Source organism: Protopterus annectens, chromosome 3.part1, assembly GCF_019279795.1.
Source record: "Protopterus annectens isolate FY-2018-M chromosome 3.part1, PAN1.0, whole genome shotgun sequence".
NCBI lineage: Eukaryota > Metazoa > Chordata > Ceratodontiformes > Protopteridae > Protopterus > Protopterus annectens.
This window is the reverse complement of record NC_056732.1, coordinates 1,704,060,816-1,704,084,562: the sequence shown is the minus strand read 5'-3', so window position 1 is coordinate 1,704,084,562 and position 23,747 is coordinate 1,704,060,816. Positions and strand designations below refer to the sequence as shown.

The 23,747-nt window shown below is 39.4% G+C and overlaps 2 protein-coding genes across 2 annotated transcripts in view; one reads left to right on the top strand and one right to left on the bottom strand.

Annotated features, from left to right (window-relative positions):
- The window catches only part of PARP10 (poly(ADP-ribose) polymerase family member 10), a 1,579,412-nt gene that overhangs the window by 1,056,685 nt on the left and 498,980 nt on the right, over positions 1 to 23,747 (top strand). The gene's annotated exons all lie outside the window — the stretch shown is intronic.
- LOC122798630 (riboflavin transporter 2-like) overlaps positions 1 to 23,747 on the bottom strand; it is a 295,120-nt gene that overhangs the window by 42,109 nt on the left and 229,264 nt on the right. Inside the window, exon 3 of the mRNA XM_044067717.1 lies at positions 3,789 to 3,912. Coding sequence (XP_043923652.1) covers positions 3,789 to 3,912 — 124 coding nt within the window. The remainder of the gene's footprint in view (positions 1 to 3,788; positions 3,913 to 23,747) is intronic.

Sequence of the window (23,747 nt, the reverse complement as noted above, 5' to 3'; positions counted from 1 at the left end):
AACATACTACAACACAATTCAATTTCACTATTATTGACATAATAAAAGGGAACAGACAGGGCAAAATGGGTTGGCACTCAATTTTAAATGCTAAGGGACGTAGTTGGATCATTAGACTAGCGGGATTGTTTAGACCTGGTCTCAATGAGCAACTCTAATTAATTGCGTAAATGTGATGTGTATTTATACCATGAAATATTTGAGTGCTGTGTTCACTGAGGAAGGCATATGGATGCCCAAACTGGTTTGACTAGTTTGTTATAGCTATAGCTTACTATAGCTTTTGGAGTTGCCACCAATAAATAGATTTTGGTTTCACTAAGGTGCTGGCCATTTTTGAGAGTGATAGATTCATATCCCAACGTATCCCTCAACTCTGGAACAAACTTCTAATTCATATCAAGCAGAGTAGCACCATTGCAACAGTTGAATGGGTGGTCACAAGTTCTCCTGTGATTTAACTTGTCTTGTTCTCCTTGAGGCTGAAGGGAACCTTTCTATAGGGATTTTTGGCTAGTCTGTAGACTGTTTCCTAATCTTACATATGAGACAAAGGATGAGTATCTTCTGTCTGAAGATGTGCTGTTGTACAAGCTGTCCTCCAAACTTGTTTTGAATCTGATGGTCTGCTATCATGGGCCAGATTCCAAAAGATTTGATGTCATTGTAAGTGACTTTCTCCACTGTAAGCCTGCCCCAATTTTAGAAGGCTTGCACTCACTGTAAGTGACTTACTGTAGTGTATTACTACTAAGTCACTTACGCTGACAGCAAGTCTTTTGAAGTCTGATCCATATGTAATTCTGCTCTATAGATAGACCTTACACCAGTAAATCACTTACACTGAGAGCAAATCTTTTGGAATCAGGCCCCATATGTTATATTTAGTTATCACTGATTTGGATTCTCAGAGTGATATAACAGTGAGTTGGAGATTTGACCTGACGTTGATGTAGCGTATAACAGTGTGTATCAGCTGTATTTATACCAGCTCACAATTTCCTCATGTCACATGACTTTCAGCCTAAACTTTACTCTTGGAGCTCCCTCACTAATAAAATGTGTCCCTCCTCTCCTCTTCACCCAGCACCTCCATTACTCCCCAGCTAAATACCTCTACATCATTTTTCTAACTCCTTCATATGAAGGCACAAAACAGCTAGCGTAGAAGACCAGCAGTCTACCCTGTCTGCTCAAATGTTCCTTGCCCTTGAATTATCACCTTCTTCCGTGTAGTTCAATCCCCTTGCAGCCCTTTGTTGTATCTTACTCTGTCAGCATCAAACCTCTCAACCTCTTAGAGCAAGATATCTGGTCAAAGCCATAAATAAAGGCCCAAAAATTGGGACAATTTCTAAATATTGCTCTTACATACTTAGAAAGTTGATAGAATAACAGGTTTTGCATTAGCATGAATTTTCTGATGGGTATGAAGTCTGCAACTGAAATGTTTTTAATTATTTTCTAACTTCAATCTTGAATCACTTCCCTCTAATTTGCCAGAAAAACCACAATTTTATAAAAAATGGACCAAAAATATGAGGCAAAATGCTGAACATTCTGCGAAAATATGTATGGCTGAGGAGTATGGTCAGCATCCCCTTCTTCCCTGTAGATTATTGTTCATATCTCTTTCAAGCTTTACTCCTGCACTTGCCATCTGCCCCTAAACATTGGATATAGGACTTCAAGTTTATCAACCAGCACAATGTGTAGTAGTATAACTGGTTTTAGCAATACCCTGCCTGCCGTATAATTATTACTTATGCCACAACAATTCTATCTCTGAGCAATGAGTCACACAGCCAGATTTGCAGTCATGCACTCTGTGTTTCATATCAGTCACATTTGTACCTAAGTTCCTTGCACTTTCCAGTTTCTGGTAAAAAAATAAAGGTTTCACATGTGATGGATTTTTTTTTTTTTCTCGAAGTATGCCTGGAATTTTGCTTTTAGTACTGCCGTTGGCTTAGAGCAAAGATATTAAATACGTTAATGTCTTCTTCACCTGCAGTATGAAGAAACCTCATTTGACTTTCTCTGGTTGCACTACGGCCACTTACAATGAGATGTAGCTCAGATCTTTAGAAGCAGGATTCCCAGTTTTCTGAAAGATTTGCATGATCATCATCATCTCAATTTAAAAACCAAAGACCAAAGCCTATGATACCATTCCCCACTCAGGAATCATAGAAAAACTCACTAAGCTAGGCCTCAACCCCTATATCACTAGGTGGGTGGGTTGCAAACTGGCTCACAGATAGAACCCACAATGTGAAAGTAGCTGACTCCAAGTCAGACTGCCGACCAGTCAAGAGTGGAGTCCCACAGGGTTCGGTCCTGGGTCCTCTCCTGTTTATCTACTTCTCTGAAGTCCAGGCCAACACAAAGGGACTCTGGCTGACAAAGTTTGCAGATGATTGCAAGTTGGGAGCTATTTCTGACTCCCCAAGTCATACTGACATCCTACAAAAAGGCTTTACCGAGTCCAGTGACTGGTGTCAGACCCATGGCCTTAAGCTCAATGCCAAGAAATGTGTGTCACCCCCTTTGGGAAAAGCCCAGTTCCCATGAATTACCACATCAATGGTAGTCCACTGAACACCCAAGGCGCTATAAGAGATCTGGGAACATAGGTTGACAGCAACCTCTCTTTTGATCACCACATTGCCACTGTGGTCAGAAAGCCCCTCTATGTGGCACATCTAATTACTAAGGGTTTTGCATCCAGGAAGAAAGAGGTCATTGTCTCCCTCTACTCTTCCCTCATTAGGCCAGTCATAGAGTATAATGCCCCATTTGGCATGTACCTCACTAGACACCTGCAACAACTGGAAAGGCCACAAAAGTACCTCACAAAGAGGATCCTAGGCCCTAACCAGTTGTCCTATATGGACAGACTCAAAAACTCCAACTATTCTCTGTCTCATATCACCTACTTAGAGGCAATCTCTGCTTGACTTACAAAGCCATGTCTGAGCCAGCTCTGTTAGAAAGGCTACATCTAAAGAAATCCCAGTCCCTCCGCACTACACGCTCCAGAGACTTCAACCTCATTACCACAATCAATGGAACAAGCTGGAGGGAGAGGTTCATAACTCAGAGACTGCCCATGCTCTGGAATAGACTTCTCATACATGTCAAACAGAGCACCTCACCGGCCTTCTTCAAGAGAAATCTTGATGAATGGATGGGAAACAGAAAATTCACTCCGGGGATCACTCCAGTGGCTCTACTCGACAGAGGCACTGGGAACTAAGTTCAGGTGGCATGATGGCAGGGTAATCCTATGGCCTAGGCCATTACCCTAATACACACCTATGAACCTATAACCTTCCAAAAAGCATTTAACAAGAGAAGATGATGGGATGGTAAGTTAGAAGAAGACATTTAAAGAGTATGACAAATGTGATAGAGAAAAGGAGACGAAAAGTTTGGAAGAATAAGTCAGATATATACAACAGTGCACTAAGCATTACCCTATTAACCTTGTTTCTCATTCATGCTTTCAAGTTCACTGTCAGTAGCCTTCCTTTGTTAGGTTGATCAAATAAATGTATTAAAAATGATGTATCTTGCCTTATCTCATACTTAAAATGAGAAGAAAACTCTGACTGTGTTTGTTCATATATCTTTTGGCTGTTGATTATTGCAGTGTTATATCACTGATAAATACATCTGCATAATTTTGCACCAAAGGATGCCTCATCTCTAGTTATAGGTCTCAAGGTAATAATCCTACTAGGCCATCTGCAGGCAATTGACATAGAAAATATACCCATACTTACAATGAGTAGCACCCCGGGGTGAGAGTTGAGCAAGAGGGGGCAGGGACTTAACACAGCCATCGCCATTACATAGCAAGCAATTCCGGTCCCGGTGAGCACCAGCCCACCCATCAGCAGCAAAGACCTAAAATAAGATTGCAGAATTACTACCAGGCAGTTTGTTTACACATCATAGTCTGTATATTGAAGTGAAGAAGCAACAGTGATATAGTACTTCATCAGGGCAACTCAGTAAGTGGACGGTGGTTTAGAAAGCTTGGCTATATTGTTCTTGAAGTTATGAATTTCTTTTCTTTTCCACATACAGTATGAAATGTAATGTTTCATAAGCTTTTTCTTTTGTATTTAAACTTAAAATTCATATCAGTAATGCACTTAATACTTTTAAGATTAAGTTAAACATAGCTTGTGAAAGATGAAAATATACATTTTGTTATCTTCATCTGAAGTTCTTTCATGAATCAGTAATGTTTCTAATTTTCATTTCATCTTTCGGATGGCAGAATAATATGGTTTCATTTATTTTATGCATTCTCATCTCTATCTCTGCAACATTTCACATGCATAGAATAAATACATTGTTAGAATAAACAACTGCTAAGGTTCACATTTGCTGTGTTTTACAAACTCAGGCTTTCAGAATCAGTAGTTACCAATACTGACTCTGACAATATTTTCTATTTTCAGGGTAGAAATTGTTGTACTTGTCATCAGGTAAAAAGAAACAATTGCATAAAAAAAAGAAAGAAAGACCACAGACGTTTCATGTCATTTGCTGCTGCTTAAGCTGCCCAGAAAGCGCTCTCTCTGTTTCACAAACAAACGCACACCCTCACACACACATGTATACACACACACATTCTTCACATGTACGTATACTCCCTAAGGGGAGGGGGTGATAAAGAATATTTACTATGCAATGGCATTCTGAATATTATAGCAAAACTGTTAAGTAACTCACACACATTATGCATATGTAGAAACAAAATAATGTGTATACAGGTAACATAGCAGTGTGTCAATTTCTGTAAAAAAAAATATGCTGGAATGGAAATATTTACTAAAATTAAAAAGTATATTATCGTGCACTCAGTGTTCACCGATAAAGCATTATGCTGACAACAGCATCTTTGCACATATAAGTCCAATGTATTTCTTCATGTTGTTTTGGCAGCTAATGCCTGGATGAGGGCATTCCATGTACAAAGCATAGCTTCTGAGAAGCTCTTTTGTGATATAGTGGCTCTGATTTGATCCCGTCACCTTTGTATATCCCTCTGTATGGATAGAAGTCCTTGCTTAGAACTCTACCTTACAGCTGTAACAGACATCTGGTCTCACTGTCCTGGTATGGACAATCTTTGGTAAATGGAAACATTTCCTATTTATCATTTTACATCTGAAAATCTCCACATAGCCTTCCATCATGATCATCGCTCTTCTAGTAACCTCTGCATGGTCATCCTGGTCATCCATCCATCCATCTGTAGATGCAGCTAGATGCAGCCTTGGTGTGGCTGGTCATCCTTTAGTTTATGGTTGATGGGGTGGTCATCCTTCTGTCTGTAGTTGGTTGACTAGTCTTCTTTCCCTCTACATTCTTCCATCTATGGTGAACAGAGTGGTCATCCTTTCACCTCTAGTGGGTAGGATGGTCATCCTTACATCTGTGGTAGTAGAGTGCTCATATTTCTGTTTAGGCTTGGTAATGCAGTCTTTCAATCCATCTATTGCAGATAGAATGGTCATCCTCCCATCTCTGATGGACAGTGCCATTATTCTTACACCTGTTGAGTGGAATGGTCATCCTTCTGTCTGTACTTGGTAATGTAGTTTTCATTCCATCCACGGTGGCGGGGTGGTTATCCTTCCTTCTGGTGGATAAGGTGGCTGCTAAGCAGTTACGCTGAAAACCACTTTTAGCAAATCATATTATTTGCCCACTTTCCCACCCTTGTGTAATTATGAAATTACTACATATAAGTTAAAGGGGTGTGGGAAGTTTCTTCCAAATGGGGGATGCAAGAGGGCTTCCCCATACAAAAAATGCTTTGTTTTCAGTTTACCAAAAGTGTTTTTTAGCGTAACTGTTGCACAGTATTGCCACTTGGCAGGAACTAGATTTGTAGCATCATCATGAATTAGATGATTAGTAGTGCTACGCTTAAATGCAACACATTAGCGATAACCCTCTCATGTGCGATTATTAATGTGTGATTCCTGAATTTTCTGCGATTACTGAATTTTAAACAATAAAGATTATGGAAACATGGGTATTTTTCCTTTCCCTAGGATACACTAATTGTAGAGTTGTTATATTTAAGTAGCAAGTGATGGGGCACAGGAAGGTGAAGTCACCTGCTGCAAAATCACATTTTCTGTGACTTTTTTCCATTACTCAATATTAATTTGCAAAGGAAATAACACTCTTTTGTGATCATATTTGTGAGCGTCTCTCACATAAGAGTCACATTTCTGTCATGAAGCCATTTTGAACAGGAGCCACATATCTAGCATTTATACTTTATCTTGAAACATTACTAAAACCCTGAGTGCCTTTAGGCATTAATATGTTACTGGCCACTGGCTGGGATTCAGAAACAAATAGCACAATGCATTAGGTGAGAGTGCATAGTGAGTTGCAATGCATAAAATGTGGCTGATCCAGAGACACATATATCATTATTGCGCAATCTGGTGAAACAGCATGGCCAGCATTCTAAGCAAATGATTATACAGTGATATGGAAATTAGCATTATAATAATCAGAACAATTGTGAGTGCATCAATTTGGGTAGCAAATGTATACACAATCATTTCTTGGTGATCAGAGACAAAAAACACACTAAATGCTACGAGAAGCATCTGCATCAACTGAGCAGTAAATGTTAAGGGCTGTTCTCATACCCAGTGTCCACAATGGCGTACGTCTGTACCTAAGATATTATTACCTCCTTGATAGGGATGTTTGCAGACATGTGCCATCCTCACATGGAATTCTGTGGAATGCAGGGAATACAGATCCCTGGGGACAGTAATGTATGAGTAGCACTGACCATCCTTGTTATGGGGACATTTCAGTAACCATCAGGAGAGATGATGGTGTGTCATAGGCATATTCCTCAGGAATCCTACACCAGTTACTATTATGCTCCAGCATGTAGAGGAGCATATGTGGTTCCCACAGACTACAGAGAAGAGAAGCCCCACTATACGGGTGCTCCAAAAATTGTCCATTTCTCTGAGGTGCTAGTGGCCACTGACATCACCCACAAAGCCCTACCCACTACACGAGGAATGGCCATCACTCTGTTAACTGCCAGATAGTATGCAATGCACAAAGTATTATATACAATATGCCTGTGCAGCATCCAGCCATTTCCCATAATTCATATCTTACACGTCAGATATTTGCTAGAGTTTTGTACAAGGTGACTGCTGACAGTGACATCTTATTGGCAGTGCCAGATATATCCTGAAGCCATGTCTTATGACACTGATATGCAACCCACACAGCATGCCTGAGATGACATACAACTCTCTGTATAAGACCCACAATACCATCAATGTGAGTTTGAATTGTTGAAGGCTTACTTCTACAGTCAAAATTATTTTTTTATTTTATATTTTAAAACTTCTCTGGTAGTGCACTGCCATATGCTTTGGAGACCTGCTGCAAGACATCCAATGTCTGTGCAGTGCTGCACAACATGATGCTATGTGGACAGCTATTGCTGAGGGTTGCCACTGAAGGGCCACACCAACCAGACCCAACGGTGGAGAAGACACTGATTGAGGAGACATCAGAGGGACTGTCCACAGGGCAAGACCATGTGAAGCAGAGGCAGGCACAATATGCTGTGACACCAGCAAAGAGGTGCTATCTGGTTCATAGCTATGGGCCAGAACAGACAAAGCAAAGATTAAAAGTGATGCATGCAATACCACACATCCACTATGCCATACAGTGCATTCACTGGCTATACTGTGTATAAGATATTACATACCCATGTAACTCAACAGTGAGGGCAGGGCACAACTGTCATCATTTGCACAGGTGGCGAGGGGCACAGTTATAGGGATCAACAATGGGCATATTGATTGGAACAGTGGACTAAGCTTGTAGAAGGGAATGAATGACTTGGCTGAGTGATTAGAGGTGGGTATATTGTGCAAGCAGGTAGGTGATGGTGCTTCCTGAGAGTGATAGGTGTCCAGATATAGTGCATGCTTGGTCAATATGGGTTCTAAGGGACACAACTCCTGCAGATATTGTTGCATTGTGTTTATGCGGCTGTGACAGATGATGTGGGACCTCATGTAATAATCACATAGACCAGGAATGTTCCTGGTAATGGTTACATCCCCTGTGTTAATAGCTGCATGGAAGCAGCTGTACCCACCAGGAAGAGGTACAGAAAATAACCCACCTTGGTGGAATCACAAAACCAATAAGCTGTATAACAGAAGGAAGAAAATCATGGCAAAAATTAGGAGGTGCAGCACCCAGCAGGATAAAAACACTCTCAAACTAAACAAACAACCTAGAGGACAAATAAAGTCTACCAAACCCAAATTTGTGGTAAATTTGTCCCCCCAGGACAAGGACAACCGCAAGGCATTTTTTAGCTATGTCTGAAACCTCAAAGACAATAAGTTATGTGCAGAGCTCATTGTAAATGGAGTCACCTATACTGAGTCAGAAGATATAGCAAACCTACTGGCCGACAAATTCATCTCCAACTCTACATCTTTCTTCCCCTCAACCTTCCCTCAGGAAATACCATCAAATGTAATGACTCCTGCTACTACTAGTGAACAGGTCTTTCATGCTCTCTCTAAGGCCAAAAACACTGCATCAGTGGGCCCAGACAATATCCCAGGATGCCTTCTAAGTAGCATGAAACATGACCTATCAAGCCCTCTCAAATTGCTATTTAACTGTAGCCTCCAAACAGGCTTTGTGCCTTATGAATGGAGAATAGCAACAGTCATCCCTTTGCACAAACGTTGACGATCTACAGATCCTGGAAACTACAGACGCATAAGTCTCACTAGTCCCATATGCAAGGCCATGGAAAGAATTATCATGGAAATGATCAGCAATGATATAGTAAACCTCCAGACACTGGGCCTAACCCAGTTTGATTTCACCAAAGGCAGGTCATGCCTACTCAGCCTGGTGGATTTCTTTGAGAAGGTCACCAAAGCAATGGATGAGGGCAAGATGGTTCACACTGCCTACCTTGACCTGGCCAAGGTATTTGACACAATACCCCACTCAGACATTGTTGATAAACTCAATAGGTTATGCACAAACCCTTATGCCACCCGGTGGATAGCCAACTGGCTCACAGACAAGCCTCCTTAAGTTAATATTGGGGAGTTCACCTCTACAAAATGTACAGTCACAAGTGGAGTCCTTCAGGGACTGGTCCTGGGGCCGCTTCTTCTTGGCATTTACTTCTCTGAACTCAAGGCCAATGTCAATGGCTTCTGGCTGACTAAACTTGCAGATGACTGCAAATTAGGAGCTGTCCTTAAATCCCACACCCACACAAATGTTCTCCAGGAAGGGCTGATACAGACAAACAACTGATGCCAGAGCCATGGACTAAAACTAAATAACAAGAAATGCATAATTATATCCTATGGGAAGTCATACATCCCTTGTAACAGTCATATTGACAATGCATCCCTTACCATTGACCCTGTAGTCAGGGACTTACGGACACATATAGACAGTTATCTAGCCTTTCACCATCATGTGTCTATAGTAGTCAGGAAATCATTCTATCTTGTGCAACTTTTAAACAAAGGTATGGCATCTAGGTCCAGGGATGTCATTGCTCCACTGTATTTGGCATTCATCAGACCTATCATTGAGTACAGTGCTACCTTTGGTATGTATCTAACCAGGCATATCCAACAACTGGAATGTCCACAGAGGTTCCTCACTAAAATAATACAGAGTGTAAGTAACATGTCCTACGCAGACCTCCAGAGGGGCCTATACCTGTATTCTGTCTCCTACAAGCTGTTGAGGGGAGATCTATGCCTGGCATACAGGGTATTGTCAGGCCCCAGTCTGATGGACCTCCTGCGTATTCACAAGACAAGCAGCACCAGAATTACTCATTCTAAAGACTCAAAGCTTGCCTGTGATATAAACACGACCTGCTGAAGAGGCAGGTATATATTCCAGAGAATACCTTATCTCTGAAATAGGCTCCCCATCCATGTGAAGAAGAGTTCCCCCCAACCCAATTCAAGTGCAACTTGGACAACTGGATGGAGAACAGGAAATTCATCCCTGGTTTGACACCTGTGTGTCTAATGAACACAGGCATCCTGTAAATGGTTAATCTCCCAGCCCCTGCTTATAAATGTTTCATCTCTCAAGCTCCTGCTTACACTTATCAATGGTACCAGAGCTTTTCAGAGATTTGGGGTGGATGGCTAGGCTTAAAAAGGCCCTTATGGTCGTTAGCCTAGTAAACATCTATGAACCTATGAAAAATGGCATGGCCAGCAACATACACTAGCAAGGATAATGAACTGCTTGACCATGACTCCCTGGCCACGCCATGTGCATGACTGTCACACAGACTGCATCTATGCAGATGATGACTTTGTGCTGCATCAAGCTCACCACCAATACATGGTGTGGAGGAAGTACCAGTATATGACCTAACTTACCTGTCCTGTCAGGTGTATGCATACTGCAGGCAGATGAGCAGTGGCTATGGGAATAGCACTGGGTATAGTCCATGAAGACTGAAGTCACCATGGAGGCAGTAGAAGCAGTTGAGTGCCTGTACAACATGCCCGTCAATTGATCCATGCATGGCATGCCTTCATGTACTTTGTCATGCAGGCTATACAGTATGCCTATCATCTCTGCCATGACAGTGGTGGCATCCACCTGTGCCTGAATGACAGCCCTGTACATCCATTATGTAATGCCCAATGTCACACACAGTTACAGCAATGGGTGGGAGCCATGATATTGATGGCTTCTGGTCTGTTGCTCCTAACTGATACCCCCACTTTCTGTGGTAGTTCTACTGCTGGTGCATGAGCAGGTGCAAGGACTTGTAGCAGTTCTGAGCATGACCTGTCCTTCCACTTGACTTAAAAAGTAGAAAGTAGAAAGTCATGGCCATGTAGCCGAAACACTGGTATGAACTGTTTCACTGGAGGCGGGTGGTAGTTTCACTCCACAGTTACCCTCACCAGCAGTGGGACTGAGCCCTCAGACTTTGTTAGTGTTTGGCTGTCATCATGATTTTTTTAAACACCTTTACTGAATTATCACTTGTGACATACGCAAATTTACAATTACATAAAAGTAATTAAACTGTATTAACAAGTTCACGTTTACAAAGATTATGCTTCACATATATTGCTATGATATCATATAACCTAAACAACATTGCATAAATTATTCAATTCCTGTTTTTTTTTAACAAAAACTTTATTAAACCATTACTTACAGTACAGGCAATTATGCATTTATATAAATGAAAACAAACCACACCGACACAATCCTAGTTGCAAGCATTTTTCATCACAAACCATATTGACACACTCCCAGTTGCAAACATTATACATCACCTATAATCTACCCAATCATTTTCAGTTAAACATTACATAGCTCATTAAAGTCCTGTCTTCCTTTAAACCTCATTCCTCCCTTGTATGTATTGTTCCCACAATTCCTATTTTTGTCTTATGTAGTTTGCTCCTACCTTTCTCTAAAGATCTCAGTTCCAGTTGTTTTATCTCTGTTACTATACTCACTACTTCTATTATAGTTGGTTTAGATTTTGATTTCCATTTTCTAGTAATTGCTTTTTTGGCAGCCACCATAATTAGACACAGCAAGGGCTTACCATGTCTAGGCAATTCCGATTCTATATCATAACTCAGAAAAATCATCTCCCTCGTCTAACCACAAAGCATCTCCGACAATGTATCTTGCAAGGAATCCTTAAAGTCTGCCGACATACTGCACTCCCAGAAAATATGCTCCCAATTACCTCTTTCTTCCCCATCACACCTCCAACATTTGCTGTCTAGATGAGGAAAATTTCTTTGGAGTCTTCTTGGGGTATAAAGATATGTATGTAAACATTTCCAAGCACAAATCCTAAATCTTCTAGATTTTGTTGCATATTTGACTGACATACATATATCCTTCCAATGTTTCTTTGTGAATTGCTTATCCAATCTCTCTTCCCAATCCTTTTTAACCTCCTCTGATTGGTTCTTATAGTTATCATGCAATATTTTATATGCTCTACTAATTATTCCTTTTTTAATGGCAGCTTCTGTTCTAGATGCTACTAAAAACTCTACCAGTGCTGGTCTTTCATTTAGGACTCCCATACTTCTTTCTCTTTGTCTATACTTTGTCTATACTCAGATATAAATCCTTCATAGGTAGTCCAAATAAATTTTTGGTGTCTTCACATTCTATTATCTTTCCCTGTCTAGTTATTTGCTCTCAATATCTTGGTTCCTTTGCCAGTTTTCTCCAATAAATTCCATCCCCATCTTGCCTATTGTCTATATCCCTAACTGCAGTCATCCCTATTGACAGAATCTCCTTTCTCCATTCCTATATTGGCTTAGTTCTTAGGATACTTTCTCCTAATTTATGGATATAATATTATGTAGGATTATTGTTATTCTTCTTAAAGGTCTGCATCCAAAATCCCAATCTCTCATTGTTGGCGAGCTTCCTACCATGTCATCATCATCCTCCCTTTCCACTCTGAATTATAGTTTTCTGCTTGTGCTATGTATAAGAGCCTTAACTGTGTAGCTCTGAAATACCCCTTCAAATCAGGTAATCCCAATCTGCCCTATTCTACTGTAAGAAACAGTTTATCTCACTTGACTCTTTCTGTCTTCCCCCTCCCAGAGAAAGTCATTCAGCTATTTTTTAATTGCTATCCACAACTTCTCCTCTTGTTGATAGAAATATGCCTGACATGTGTATAAGACTAAAAGTACTAAAAACATTTTAACTATTTGTATTTTACTATCTGTATCCATATAACAAAGCTTTTGTTTTCTCAGTTTTTGTGTTATCTTTTGTTTAGTCTCTTCCCAAATATCCTTAGCTGCCACACCAGAATCATTATAATCCATACTCCTAAATACTTCATTTTATCATGTCCCCATAAATATGGATATTGCTGAATGAATTCATGTGTGGGTACGTAATTTACTGCTACTGCCTTTGTTTTAGCTTCATTAATTTTGTATCCCAAAAAGATATGAAACAGTTTCAAAATGTTCCACAACACTGTAATGTCTCATAGATTCATAGATTAGTACTAGGCTAACTACTGCTATGGGCCATTTTTTTTAAGCCTAGCTGCAAATATCTCCTGTGAGATTCAAACCCTGTACCTTGTGTTTGTAAGGCAAACACCTGAACCATTAGGCCATCCTCCCAACCCCCTCTCGTTTTGGTTTTGTTAGGTATAAAATCATATAATCTGTAAATAGAGCCAGCTTTTCTTGACTATCATACTAATTATATCCTTGAATTTCTGAGTCCCTTATTTTCTTTCCAGTGGCTCTAGATATAATGCATATAACAAAGGGGAAAGAGGACACCCCTGCCTGGTTCCTCTGCTCAAACAGAAATTATCAGAGAGGACCCCACCCACTTTAATGTTTTCCTCTGATCCCACATATATCCACTTAATCAACCTTATAATTTTTTTTTCAGGTAATACAAATGCTTCCATTGCCCTGCTCATGAAGTCCCAGCTTACTCTGTCAAATTCTTTCTTTGCATCAAGACCCACCAATAAAAGTGGTATTTTCTTACATTTTGCTTCCTTCTGGTAAATCAGTGTTCTGTTAATGTTGTCAAATGTTTGCCTCCCCGCCACAAAGCCACATTGATCCATATCTATCAATTTTGGCATTACTTTTGCCATTCCTTTAGCTATTATAGACATAAACACTTTATAACCATGGTTTAGTATTCACATGGGCCTTTATGAAGCTGGATCTGATAGATCTTTACCCTCTTTAGCTATTGCAGCTACCACCGCATTCATCGAGACTATTGGTACTTCTCTTCCTCTTAAAATATTATTAAACAAAACCTTCCAGATCTTTACCATTTTTCCCTCCTAGCTTCCAAACTTCCACAGGAATGCCATCTATTCCTAGGGACTTTCCTGTAGATTAGTTATACATCACCATTTTTATCTCATCTCCTCCTATCCTGTTAGTAACTGAGCCTCATCTACCTCTGACCTTGGCATATTTAATTCTTCCATAAACATTTCCATTTGTATTTTTTTTATTCCATATTTCTCTGCTTTATACAGACTTTCATAGAATTTCTGAAATATTTCTAATACCTTTTACAGTATCTCTTGTTACCTTCCTTGTTATAGTCTCCCAAAGCTTGGTGACAGCCCTTTCTACTTTCTGTTGCCTGACTTATTGCACTAAAAGGTTTTGTGCTGTAGTGTTACTATCAAAAGAACAGTTGCTTAATAGGAGTCTTTCTAAACTTGTGTATATTATTGAGGTAATGCCTTATTTTCTTTTAGCATTCTGCAGTTGATCCTCTTGTTCTGTGAGATTCGCCCTATTCTGTAACACTTTAACATCTGTCAGTCCCTCTAAATAATTATTGCTACTTCTTAATCATATCTCTTTTTCTTCTATTTCCACCCTTTTTTTAAAATCCTCTTTAATTTTATCCCATTCCCTAGGTATATTTTCAGAAAAAAATTCTATCCTCTCCAATAGCTCCTGAATAATCTCCAGTACTCATTTCTTACATTTCTCAATTTTCAACAGATGGGTGGAAAAGCGCCAGTGTCTCCTGTTTATTTCATTACGTTGTGTTTTTATTTTAGTTATTATTGGCACGTGATCTAAAATAATTATTGGGTACATATCAAGACCTACAATTAAATGCACATGCTCCTGTGAAATGTAAATTCTGTCTAGCCTAGCACAGTTTTTATATCTTGGGGAATAATATGTAAATTCACTCTGAACCCCTATTACTGAATTCACATCTTCCGTGCCACATATTTTATATTTATTTTATTTGGCGCTGCGGTAGCGTTGTCGCCTCACAGCAAGACGTTGTCCCATTTGATTCTCAGCTAAAGCGTCTGCTGTGTGTAGACATGCGTGAAGGGGCATACCTTTGTTGAAGGTTGTGCATCAGGGCTGGCAACTCGGCATGTAAAATCTTCTGCCAATCATTAGTGGACCAGGGTTCTGCTGTGCAACCCCTAACCAGGAAAAGCCGAAAGACACAACAGCATTTATTGACATTTGTTAACCGGGTTTGTCCAACTGGGCTTGTGGCCCATTTTCAGTGGAAACCCGAGGAGAAAAGCTCCAGTAAAACATTTTAAAACAAGTACAATTTTAAACAATATTGATATAATAGCAGTTACAGCAAAACAATTTACATATGTTGGGTTACATGCATAAAGTTAAAGTTGCATTAAAAAGAAGCTAAGTCACAATTTTACATTGATATAGTTCTATAGGTCAATAATAAACATTTTTTTATTTTCATAAATTTCTTCAAAAATCTACCCTCCTTTGTTATACTTTCCTTTCTGGGCCCTGCAGACACATCTTCACTGTTGCAAATCAAATTCCAGTCCCCACCTGTAAGTAATATTCCATACTGAAAACTGATTATTTCTCCCAGAATTTTCTTAAGCTCCATTATTGTAGTTTTAGGTGGAATATAAATACATGACGGTGTAGTCCTCCTTTGCTAGTAACCCCTTAACACTACAAATCTGCCATTATTATCTTTTTATTTTCTTCTCTCACTATTGGCGCTCCTCTTGTAATTACTATAAGTACTCATACTTTCCTTTGTCCCAGGTGTTCTGCTGAATAACCATCCTGAAAACCTTTCTTTATCAAATTCACATGTTCAGCTCATTCCAATTGTGTCTACCGTAACATAGCTATTTGCACTCCCCACTTTTTAATATAGTTCACTACTCTTTCCTTTTTGTATTTATCTGTGAGACCATTGACAGTTAAAGACATTACAGAAAGCATAATTGTATTAAAAAGTTATTAGTCCCACCTTTTCTGTATAACTGCATACAAAAACATAATTACTGGGAAACCACGGTGAAGTCTTCATGCACTTACAAAACTTTTATTCAATAAAAGGACAAGCGCTTTCGCTGTTTGCTTCTTCTGATCCTATACAACTAGATAAAACCATCACATTTTTAAAACACATCATAACCAATAAAAGCACATAAAATGTATGTATATAGAAAATCGAGTACTTTTCTTCCAGTGTCACCTGCACATGTTGACTTTTTTGTACAAGTGTGTGAACGGGAATTATTGCAGGCATTGACTGGGCAATGTAAAGGCATTGACTGGGCAATGTAAAGGCGCCATCTTTATTCTCCCCCTTTGCGCATGGCTGCTGACTGAGCTGTGGTGTCTACCTTTTTATAACAAACTGGTCAAAGTTAATATTCTCATTTTTCTCAACTCCTGGATGTGCACTATTGGACTCCAAAGACCTGCAATATCCACCCACCAAATCCTGCCTGGGTTATTCTCCACCTGGGTTATCCCTGGACAAAAGCCACAGTAACAAATATTCTGGTCAAAGTTAATATTCTCATTTTTCTCAACTCCTGGATGTGCACTATTGGACTCCAAAGACCTGCAATATCCACCCACCAAATCCTGCCTGGGTTATTCTCCACCTGGGTTATCGCTGGACAAAAGCCACAGTAACAAATATTCTGGTCAAAGTTAATATTCTCATTTTTGTCAACTCCTGGATGTGCACTATTGGACTCCAAAGACCTGCAATATCCACCCACCAAATCCTGCCTGGGTTATTCTCCACCTGGGTTATCCCTGGACAAAAGCCACAGTAACAAATATTCTGGTCAAAGTTAATATTCTCATTTTTCTCAACTCCTGGATGTGCACTATTGGACTCCAAAGACCTGCAATATCCACCCACCAAATCCTGCCTGGGTTATTCTCCACCTGGGTTATCCCTGGACAAAAGCCACAGTAACAAATATTCTGGTCAAAGTTAATATTCTCATTTTTCTCAACTCCTGGATGTGCACTATTGGACTCCAAAGACCTGCAATATCCACCCACCAAATCCTGCCTGGGTTATTCTCCACCTGGGTTATCCCTGGACAAAAGCCACAGTAACAAATATTGTATGTCAGTGTTTTTGATTTTATCAAAAGCAGCATTTTTGTTTTAACTAGTCCACTACTCTTGTTAGATGTACTAGACTACTGCCAGACTCTGCCAGCAGCCATAACCTCCCCCCTGTCTATCTACTGCTCTACACCATAGTCTGGTCTCCTTGTCTCTGTAGGCCCCACCCTTTATTGAACTAGCCCTCTAACCTCTCTTTCCACTACTTGCCTTTCCCCTACTCCCACCTCCTGTGCTCTCTTGCCAAGGTAATCCCAGACTTTGACCTCTAAGGGTTAGTCTCTACCCTCCACTGAAACCAATCTATCTCTCTCCCTACCTCCTACTCAAAATCATTTTATGCTTGTTGTTCTTTTCTCACTTACTATTCTTTTCTTTCATCCTTCTAAGCCCTGTCTATATCTCCTTCCCATAGTCCTTTCAATCCTCTACCTAGCTCTCCTTCACTACCTCCACCTCTTCTAGCTCCCTTTAATCTCTCCCTGAATTGTGTCTCCTCTAATTCTCTCATCCTTTTATTTACCCTTACCCTCAGTATAACCTTATCTGTCTTCTCTTCTCCTGCCTCCTGCCCTTGACTACTACCTTACTGATTGTTTTCTCCTGCTCTCGCGCCTTACTGCCTTGCCCCCCTGGCTCCCCTCCCCCCCCAACCCCCACCCACACCCTAGGGGTCCTTAACTTATACCTCCTCAACACTCCCTTATTTCCCTTAACCTATCTCCATCCTTCAAATTACTAGGCCTCTCCCCTTAACTTGTATCTCTTTTTCCTCCCCTCCTCTTGCTCCTCCTATCTCATAACACTATCTCTAGAACAATCTCCCAACTCTTTCATTACCTATTTAACTCTATCACTTTCTCCCTCTCCTTCTATTTTCTCCTTTTACCTTGCCTTACCACACTTTGTACTTGCTATCTCCAGTATCTACCTGTTAATTTTAAATTCTTCTTACCTCATATTGCCTTTTCTGTTTTGTTTTTTTTCCCTCAAAACCCTCCTCTGTAAGTTGGCACATTTCTACTTACTCTTAGAACTGACCTTCTCTCACAAACTACATTCATCTGATACTTACTCTCTACCATGTCTCCAACACACAAAGCTTTTTTCATTTATATCCTATTCTTTACCACTACTATAGCCTCCCTATCCATACCTTATTTTATCACATTCTTTGAAAACATTACTTTACATGAACAAAATCTTCATCTCCAGCAAACTTTACCATCCTCTTTTTCAACACTTAATCATAGTAACATAACCTGTACCTTTCACTATCTACTACCAAAATACCACAGAACAACTCATGTCACCTTCTACTTAGACAAAAAGAATTTTAATATCTCTCTAAAGATCCTTAAATTCCTACTCTATCCCCAGCACCACCTCCTCCTACGGGATGTTCATCCTAACCCTGGTCCCAATACCAAGAATAAATCTAACCTAAATAATACTCCTTCACCTTCATCCTGTACTAAATCAGCTAACTCCGAATAGCTCACCTTAATATTAGAAGTATAAATAACAAATTACACCACCTACATTCACTCCTGGACTTGCACTCATTTGATATTCTATGTCTTACAGAAACCTGGCTAAAACCCTCTACACAAGACCAGGAAATTACCCCTCCTGGCTATAACATACTTAGGCGGACCGCATAAAGAAGAAAGGCGGAGGTATAGCCATTATCTATAAATCTAATCTCCAAGTTACCCTCTATAATGAACTTCCATCGCTAGACTCCAAATCTGAAATATTATCTACCAAACTCCAAATTAACAACAACAAATCTATCTACCTAATTTGTATATATCTTCCCCCTAGAAACAATACTCATATTCTAGAAAACTTACTTAGTTCACTTTCTAACCAACTACCCCAAGAAACCATTATACTTGGTGACTTTAACATTGACTGGATAACCTGTTCATCCCAGCACCCTACTAACCACATAAATCTCTATGGATTCTCTCAATTAATAACCACTCCAACTAGAATCCATAAACCAAATAGGAAAGAAACAACTCTTGACTGGATCCTTATTAATAACCACCCTAGCATTTATACTCCAGGAACCCTTCCTGATAATATTAGTGACCATATGCTTACATATGTCATTAGACAAAAATTGCACATCCCAACTACCCATAAACTCAACACATCCCGCTCAAAAACTTCTTCAACCCTGATAATTTCCTGAATGAATTGCAAGCATGTGACTGGTCTCCACTGACTCACCTTGCACTTGATGAGGCAGTGACCTACTTTAACACCAACTTTCTAAAATCCTAGACTATCACGCTCCTTTTGCTCTACTAGGATAAGATCCAAATCTGCCCCATGGCTAACTAAACAAACTAAGCAAAAATGATCCTAAGAAATAAAATATGGGCCAAATGGAGAGCTACCAAATGTCCATCTGATCACCTCCTCTTTAAACAATTAAGAAATGCCACCAAGAAAGATACTCTTAGAGACAAAAGGAATTTTATCTTCACCTTCAACAAACCAGTCAACAAACCCTCAAAATTTTGGTCTGGTATTAATAAACTTCTTAAACCAGGACATTCAACTACTCCTACCCCTTCAGGCTTTAACCTCAACAATTCCACCCAGATCCCAGATGCCTTTAACAATTATTTTACAGAAGCCATTCAAACTCTAGCTAATTCATTACCCACACCTACTGCTTCCTTACCAAATACCTCTAAAACCTCATCTAATACCTTTCATATTCAACCTGTCGCTACATCTCATATTTTAAGCTTCTCAAAAACTTAAACCTTGTACCCCATCTGCTGACCAACTCCCATCTGAATACCTACAAATTGCTGCAAAAGCTATAGCCTACCCCATATCCATACTTATAAACAGGACTATCTCTGAAGGAAAAATCCCTACCTTATGGAAAATATCTCACATAATTCCTCTACATAAAGGGGCTCTTCTACTGAGCTTTCAAACTTAGCCTATTGACTTACTCTCTCCATTATCAAAGATAATGGAAAGATGCATACACAAACAAATTCTCAACTACCTTCTACAAAATAAACTTCTAGCCAACTGTCAACATGGCTTCAGACCTTTCCACAGCACTACAACTGCCCTTCTTTCCTTCACTGACTCTATTAATAATAATCGAATAATAACCTCTTTTCCTCCGCTGTTCATAGACCTGTCAAAAGCCTTTGATATGGTTAACCATAATATACTTCTTGACAAACTAAATCTCTATTCTCTTGACTCACAAGCACTTCAATGGTTTAGGAGTTATCTCCAAAACAGGCAACAAGCAGTGCTTTGGGACAATAACCTATCTTCTTTACTCCCAGTAAATATTGGTGTTCCACAAGGCTCAATCTTAGGTCCCCTTCGTTTTTCATTACTTATCAATCACGTGGGCTCGAACAGACCTCAAGCCACCTGCATTCAATATGCTGATGACTCAACTTTAATCTGCACTGCAAAAACTGTTCCCTCCCTCCAGTCCCTCACCCAAACGGTTTTCCAAAATGTAGAAAAATGGTTTTGCAACAATGCCTCCTCCTTAATCCCAAAAAACAAAACTACTTCTCTTTACTCCTACTCACAAATCTCCCACACCATTCTTCACTATATCCTCTAATAATGCTACCAGTATTAACCCAGATATGACCACTCGCCTATTAGGTGTAACTATTGACAACCATCTTAATTTTGATGACCATATTAACACCACCATTAAAGCTGTTAACAACAAAATTGGTACTCTCTATAGAATTAAACCCTTCCTTACCCCATTAGCTAGAAAAAAACATTGCCCAGACCCACCTTATCTCCACCCTTTTCTATGCCTCTGCTATATATACTAACTTATCTAAAATAACATTACCAAACTCTCTACCTGTTACAATAGTATAGCTAGATTCAGTACTGCTACTCCCTCAGAACTCACCACTGTCTTAACCTCAAACAACTAGATTGGTAGAACTGAATAACCACCTACTCTATCAACAGTTACTTATCATTCATAAGACCCTTTTCTACCCTGATAATACCCCTAGCCTTACTAAATTGATTTCACCCAATAAAAACCTAGCTACTCTACTTCTGCTAATAAACTCCTAGTATCCTTGACTAAATCTTACAATAAAGCTGGGGACTCACTATTTTCAAATACTGCAGGAAAAACCTGGAATCAACTCCCTCATGAAATATCTAACCAAAACTCTACCTCTCTTTTCAAAAAACATATCAAAGAACATCTTAAAACTCAGTGGCTTTGTCCTTCTGCTAACCCCGACTGAAATTGCTTCTCCGCTACTCCTAACTTTCCTCCCCTCCCCTGACTATGCCTCTAAATAAGACTTTCAATTTTTGACATTTTACATCTTAGAAATAGGCTATACTATAAATTCTTTGTCTCATTCAATTCTATCTTTGTGTTTTGCATATCTGTTTTTGTTAGACTAACTGTATATGATGCATATCTATATAACTGTCTGTTTTTGTCATTTGTTTTTAAACAAGGCTACCTTTGTACTTTGTACTTTTTCATTCATATCGTTGTTTTGTTTATATTTTTTTGTTTACTGCTAGTGTTGGAGCTTTTCTCCCCGGGCCTCTACTGAAAACGGATGTATGTCCAGCTAGACTAGCCCGGTCAACAAATGTAAAATAAAATAAATAAATTTTTACAACTTGACTTCAGATGAGCGAAAAGCTTTAGATAGACTTATGAATAATGAAAATGTGACCATCAGGCCCTCCGACAAAGGAGGAGCTGTTGTTCTCTTGAATACATGTGACTATCGACTTGCTATGATTAATATGTTAAGTGATCGAGAGACATACCTTATAATAGATTGGCTTAGAGTGAAAGTTATCATTAGTTATGTTAATGATTGTATTTATGATTTATTTATGAATAGAGCTTTTCATGAGACACTGTATGAATTCTTCTGGGTGTTATCTCCGTTGGTACCCAACATCAAGGGACTACCAAAAATTCATAAATCAAGGGTAGCCCCACCTATGAGACCTATTGTAGCTGGGAGGGGCTGGGTGACTGACCCCCTATCAGTATATGTGGAAGGGAAGTTAAACCCGATTGTTTCCTCTGTAAGTACAATATTGAGAGACATAATGGGTTTTCTAAAAAATTTGAATGATTTTGTCCAACAGTTTAATATTGATGATTGTCTACTGGTCACAATGGATGTGAAGAACCTATTTGCTTGCATACCCAATGAATATGGGATGGAGGCAGTTGGACAGCTTCTAACAAATGCTCAGGGTTCATCTAGCTGTGATGTGTACTTAATTTGCACATTATTAGATTTGATTCTTAATAATAATGTGTTTCGATTTGAAGAACACATTATTAGATTTGATTCTTAATAATAATGTGTTTCGATTTGAAGAACAATTGTATCTACAAAAATGGGGGGTTGCCATGGGCACCCCTTGAGCAAATTCTTACGCTAATCTTGTTATGCACTTTTGGGAAAATTAAAATTTACATGCAATCCCTTTAATCAATGTATTAAGTTATATAGACGTTTTGTGGATGATGTGTTTATCATTGGGGAAGGTAGTTATTCTTCCCTTTTTGCATATGTTGAATATCTAGACAACCACTGACTTTCTTTGATTTACTGTTGCATATTCATCTACAAAGGTAGACTTTCTGGATGTATCTCTAAAGAAAGATCCAGAAAAAGGGATTGTTACAACGTTGTATAAAAAGCCATGCTGGCGTAACAGTTTGTTGAGTAGAGATAGTATGCATCCTGGACATGTATTTCCCAGCATAGTGAAAAGTCAGTTTAAAAGGGTGTCCAGGATTTGTAATAGAGCACACAATGAATTAATGGAGTTTGACGCATTAGAATAAATGTTTGTGGAGAGAGGTTATAATGATAGAGATGTTAACAAAATTAGGGAAGGGATCACACAGAGTCAATCTATTAATAAACAACATAATTTAGAAGTGATAGAAGTTTTGCCCATAGAACCCAGTCAGGTGGATGCAATAAGATCTGGACAAAGGGAAGTTTTGCATGCTGAGAGGGGGCACAGAAAGAAACAGTATACCTCATATGTTACAAATTTTTTGAGTAACAATAATTTGGCAAGAAATGTTATCCAAAAAAATTGGTCCATCTTATCCTTGGATAGTAAAACTAAGCATATAGTTGGTGATACTCCCTCCATTGTACATAGGAACAGTAAGAATCTTAAGCAGCTGTTATAGGTTCATAGGTTCATAGGTAAGTACTAGGCTATCTGCCTGAGGGCATTTACAAGCCTAGCCAGAGTGTGTCAGCTTTCACCGTCCCATTGATTAATTAACTGAGCCTCTGTCAAGAAGAGCCAATGAAGTGATCCCAGGGGTGTATTTTCTGTTACCCATCCACTTGTCAAGGTTTCTCTTGAGAGTAGTGTTAGAGAGCCCTCTGCCTAATAGAATTGATTTTTTTGTTCAAAGCATGGGGGTCTCTCTGTGATCTCTATCCCTTCAGCATATTCTATTTATTGTTGTGGTGAGGTTTAGCTCACTAGAGCAAGTGGATTGCAGTGACTTGGATTTCTTTAGGTGGAGCATATCCATCAATTCTGAGTTGGACATGGCTTTGTAAGTCAGGCAGAGATCACCTATGAGTAAGCGATGCTGACAGCTACTGTTTTTTCCAGTTGGGCTGCATAGGACATATATTTGAGGCCAGTAATCCTCTT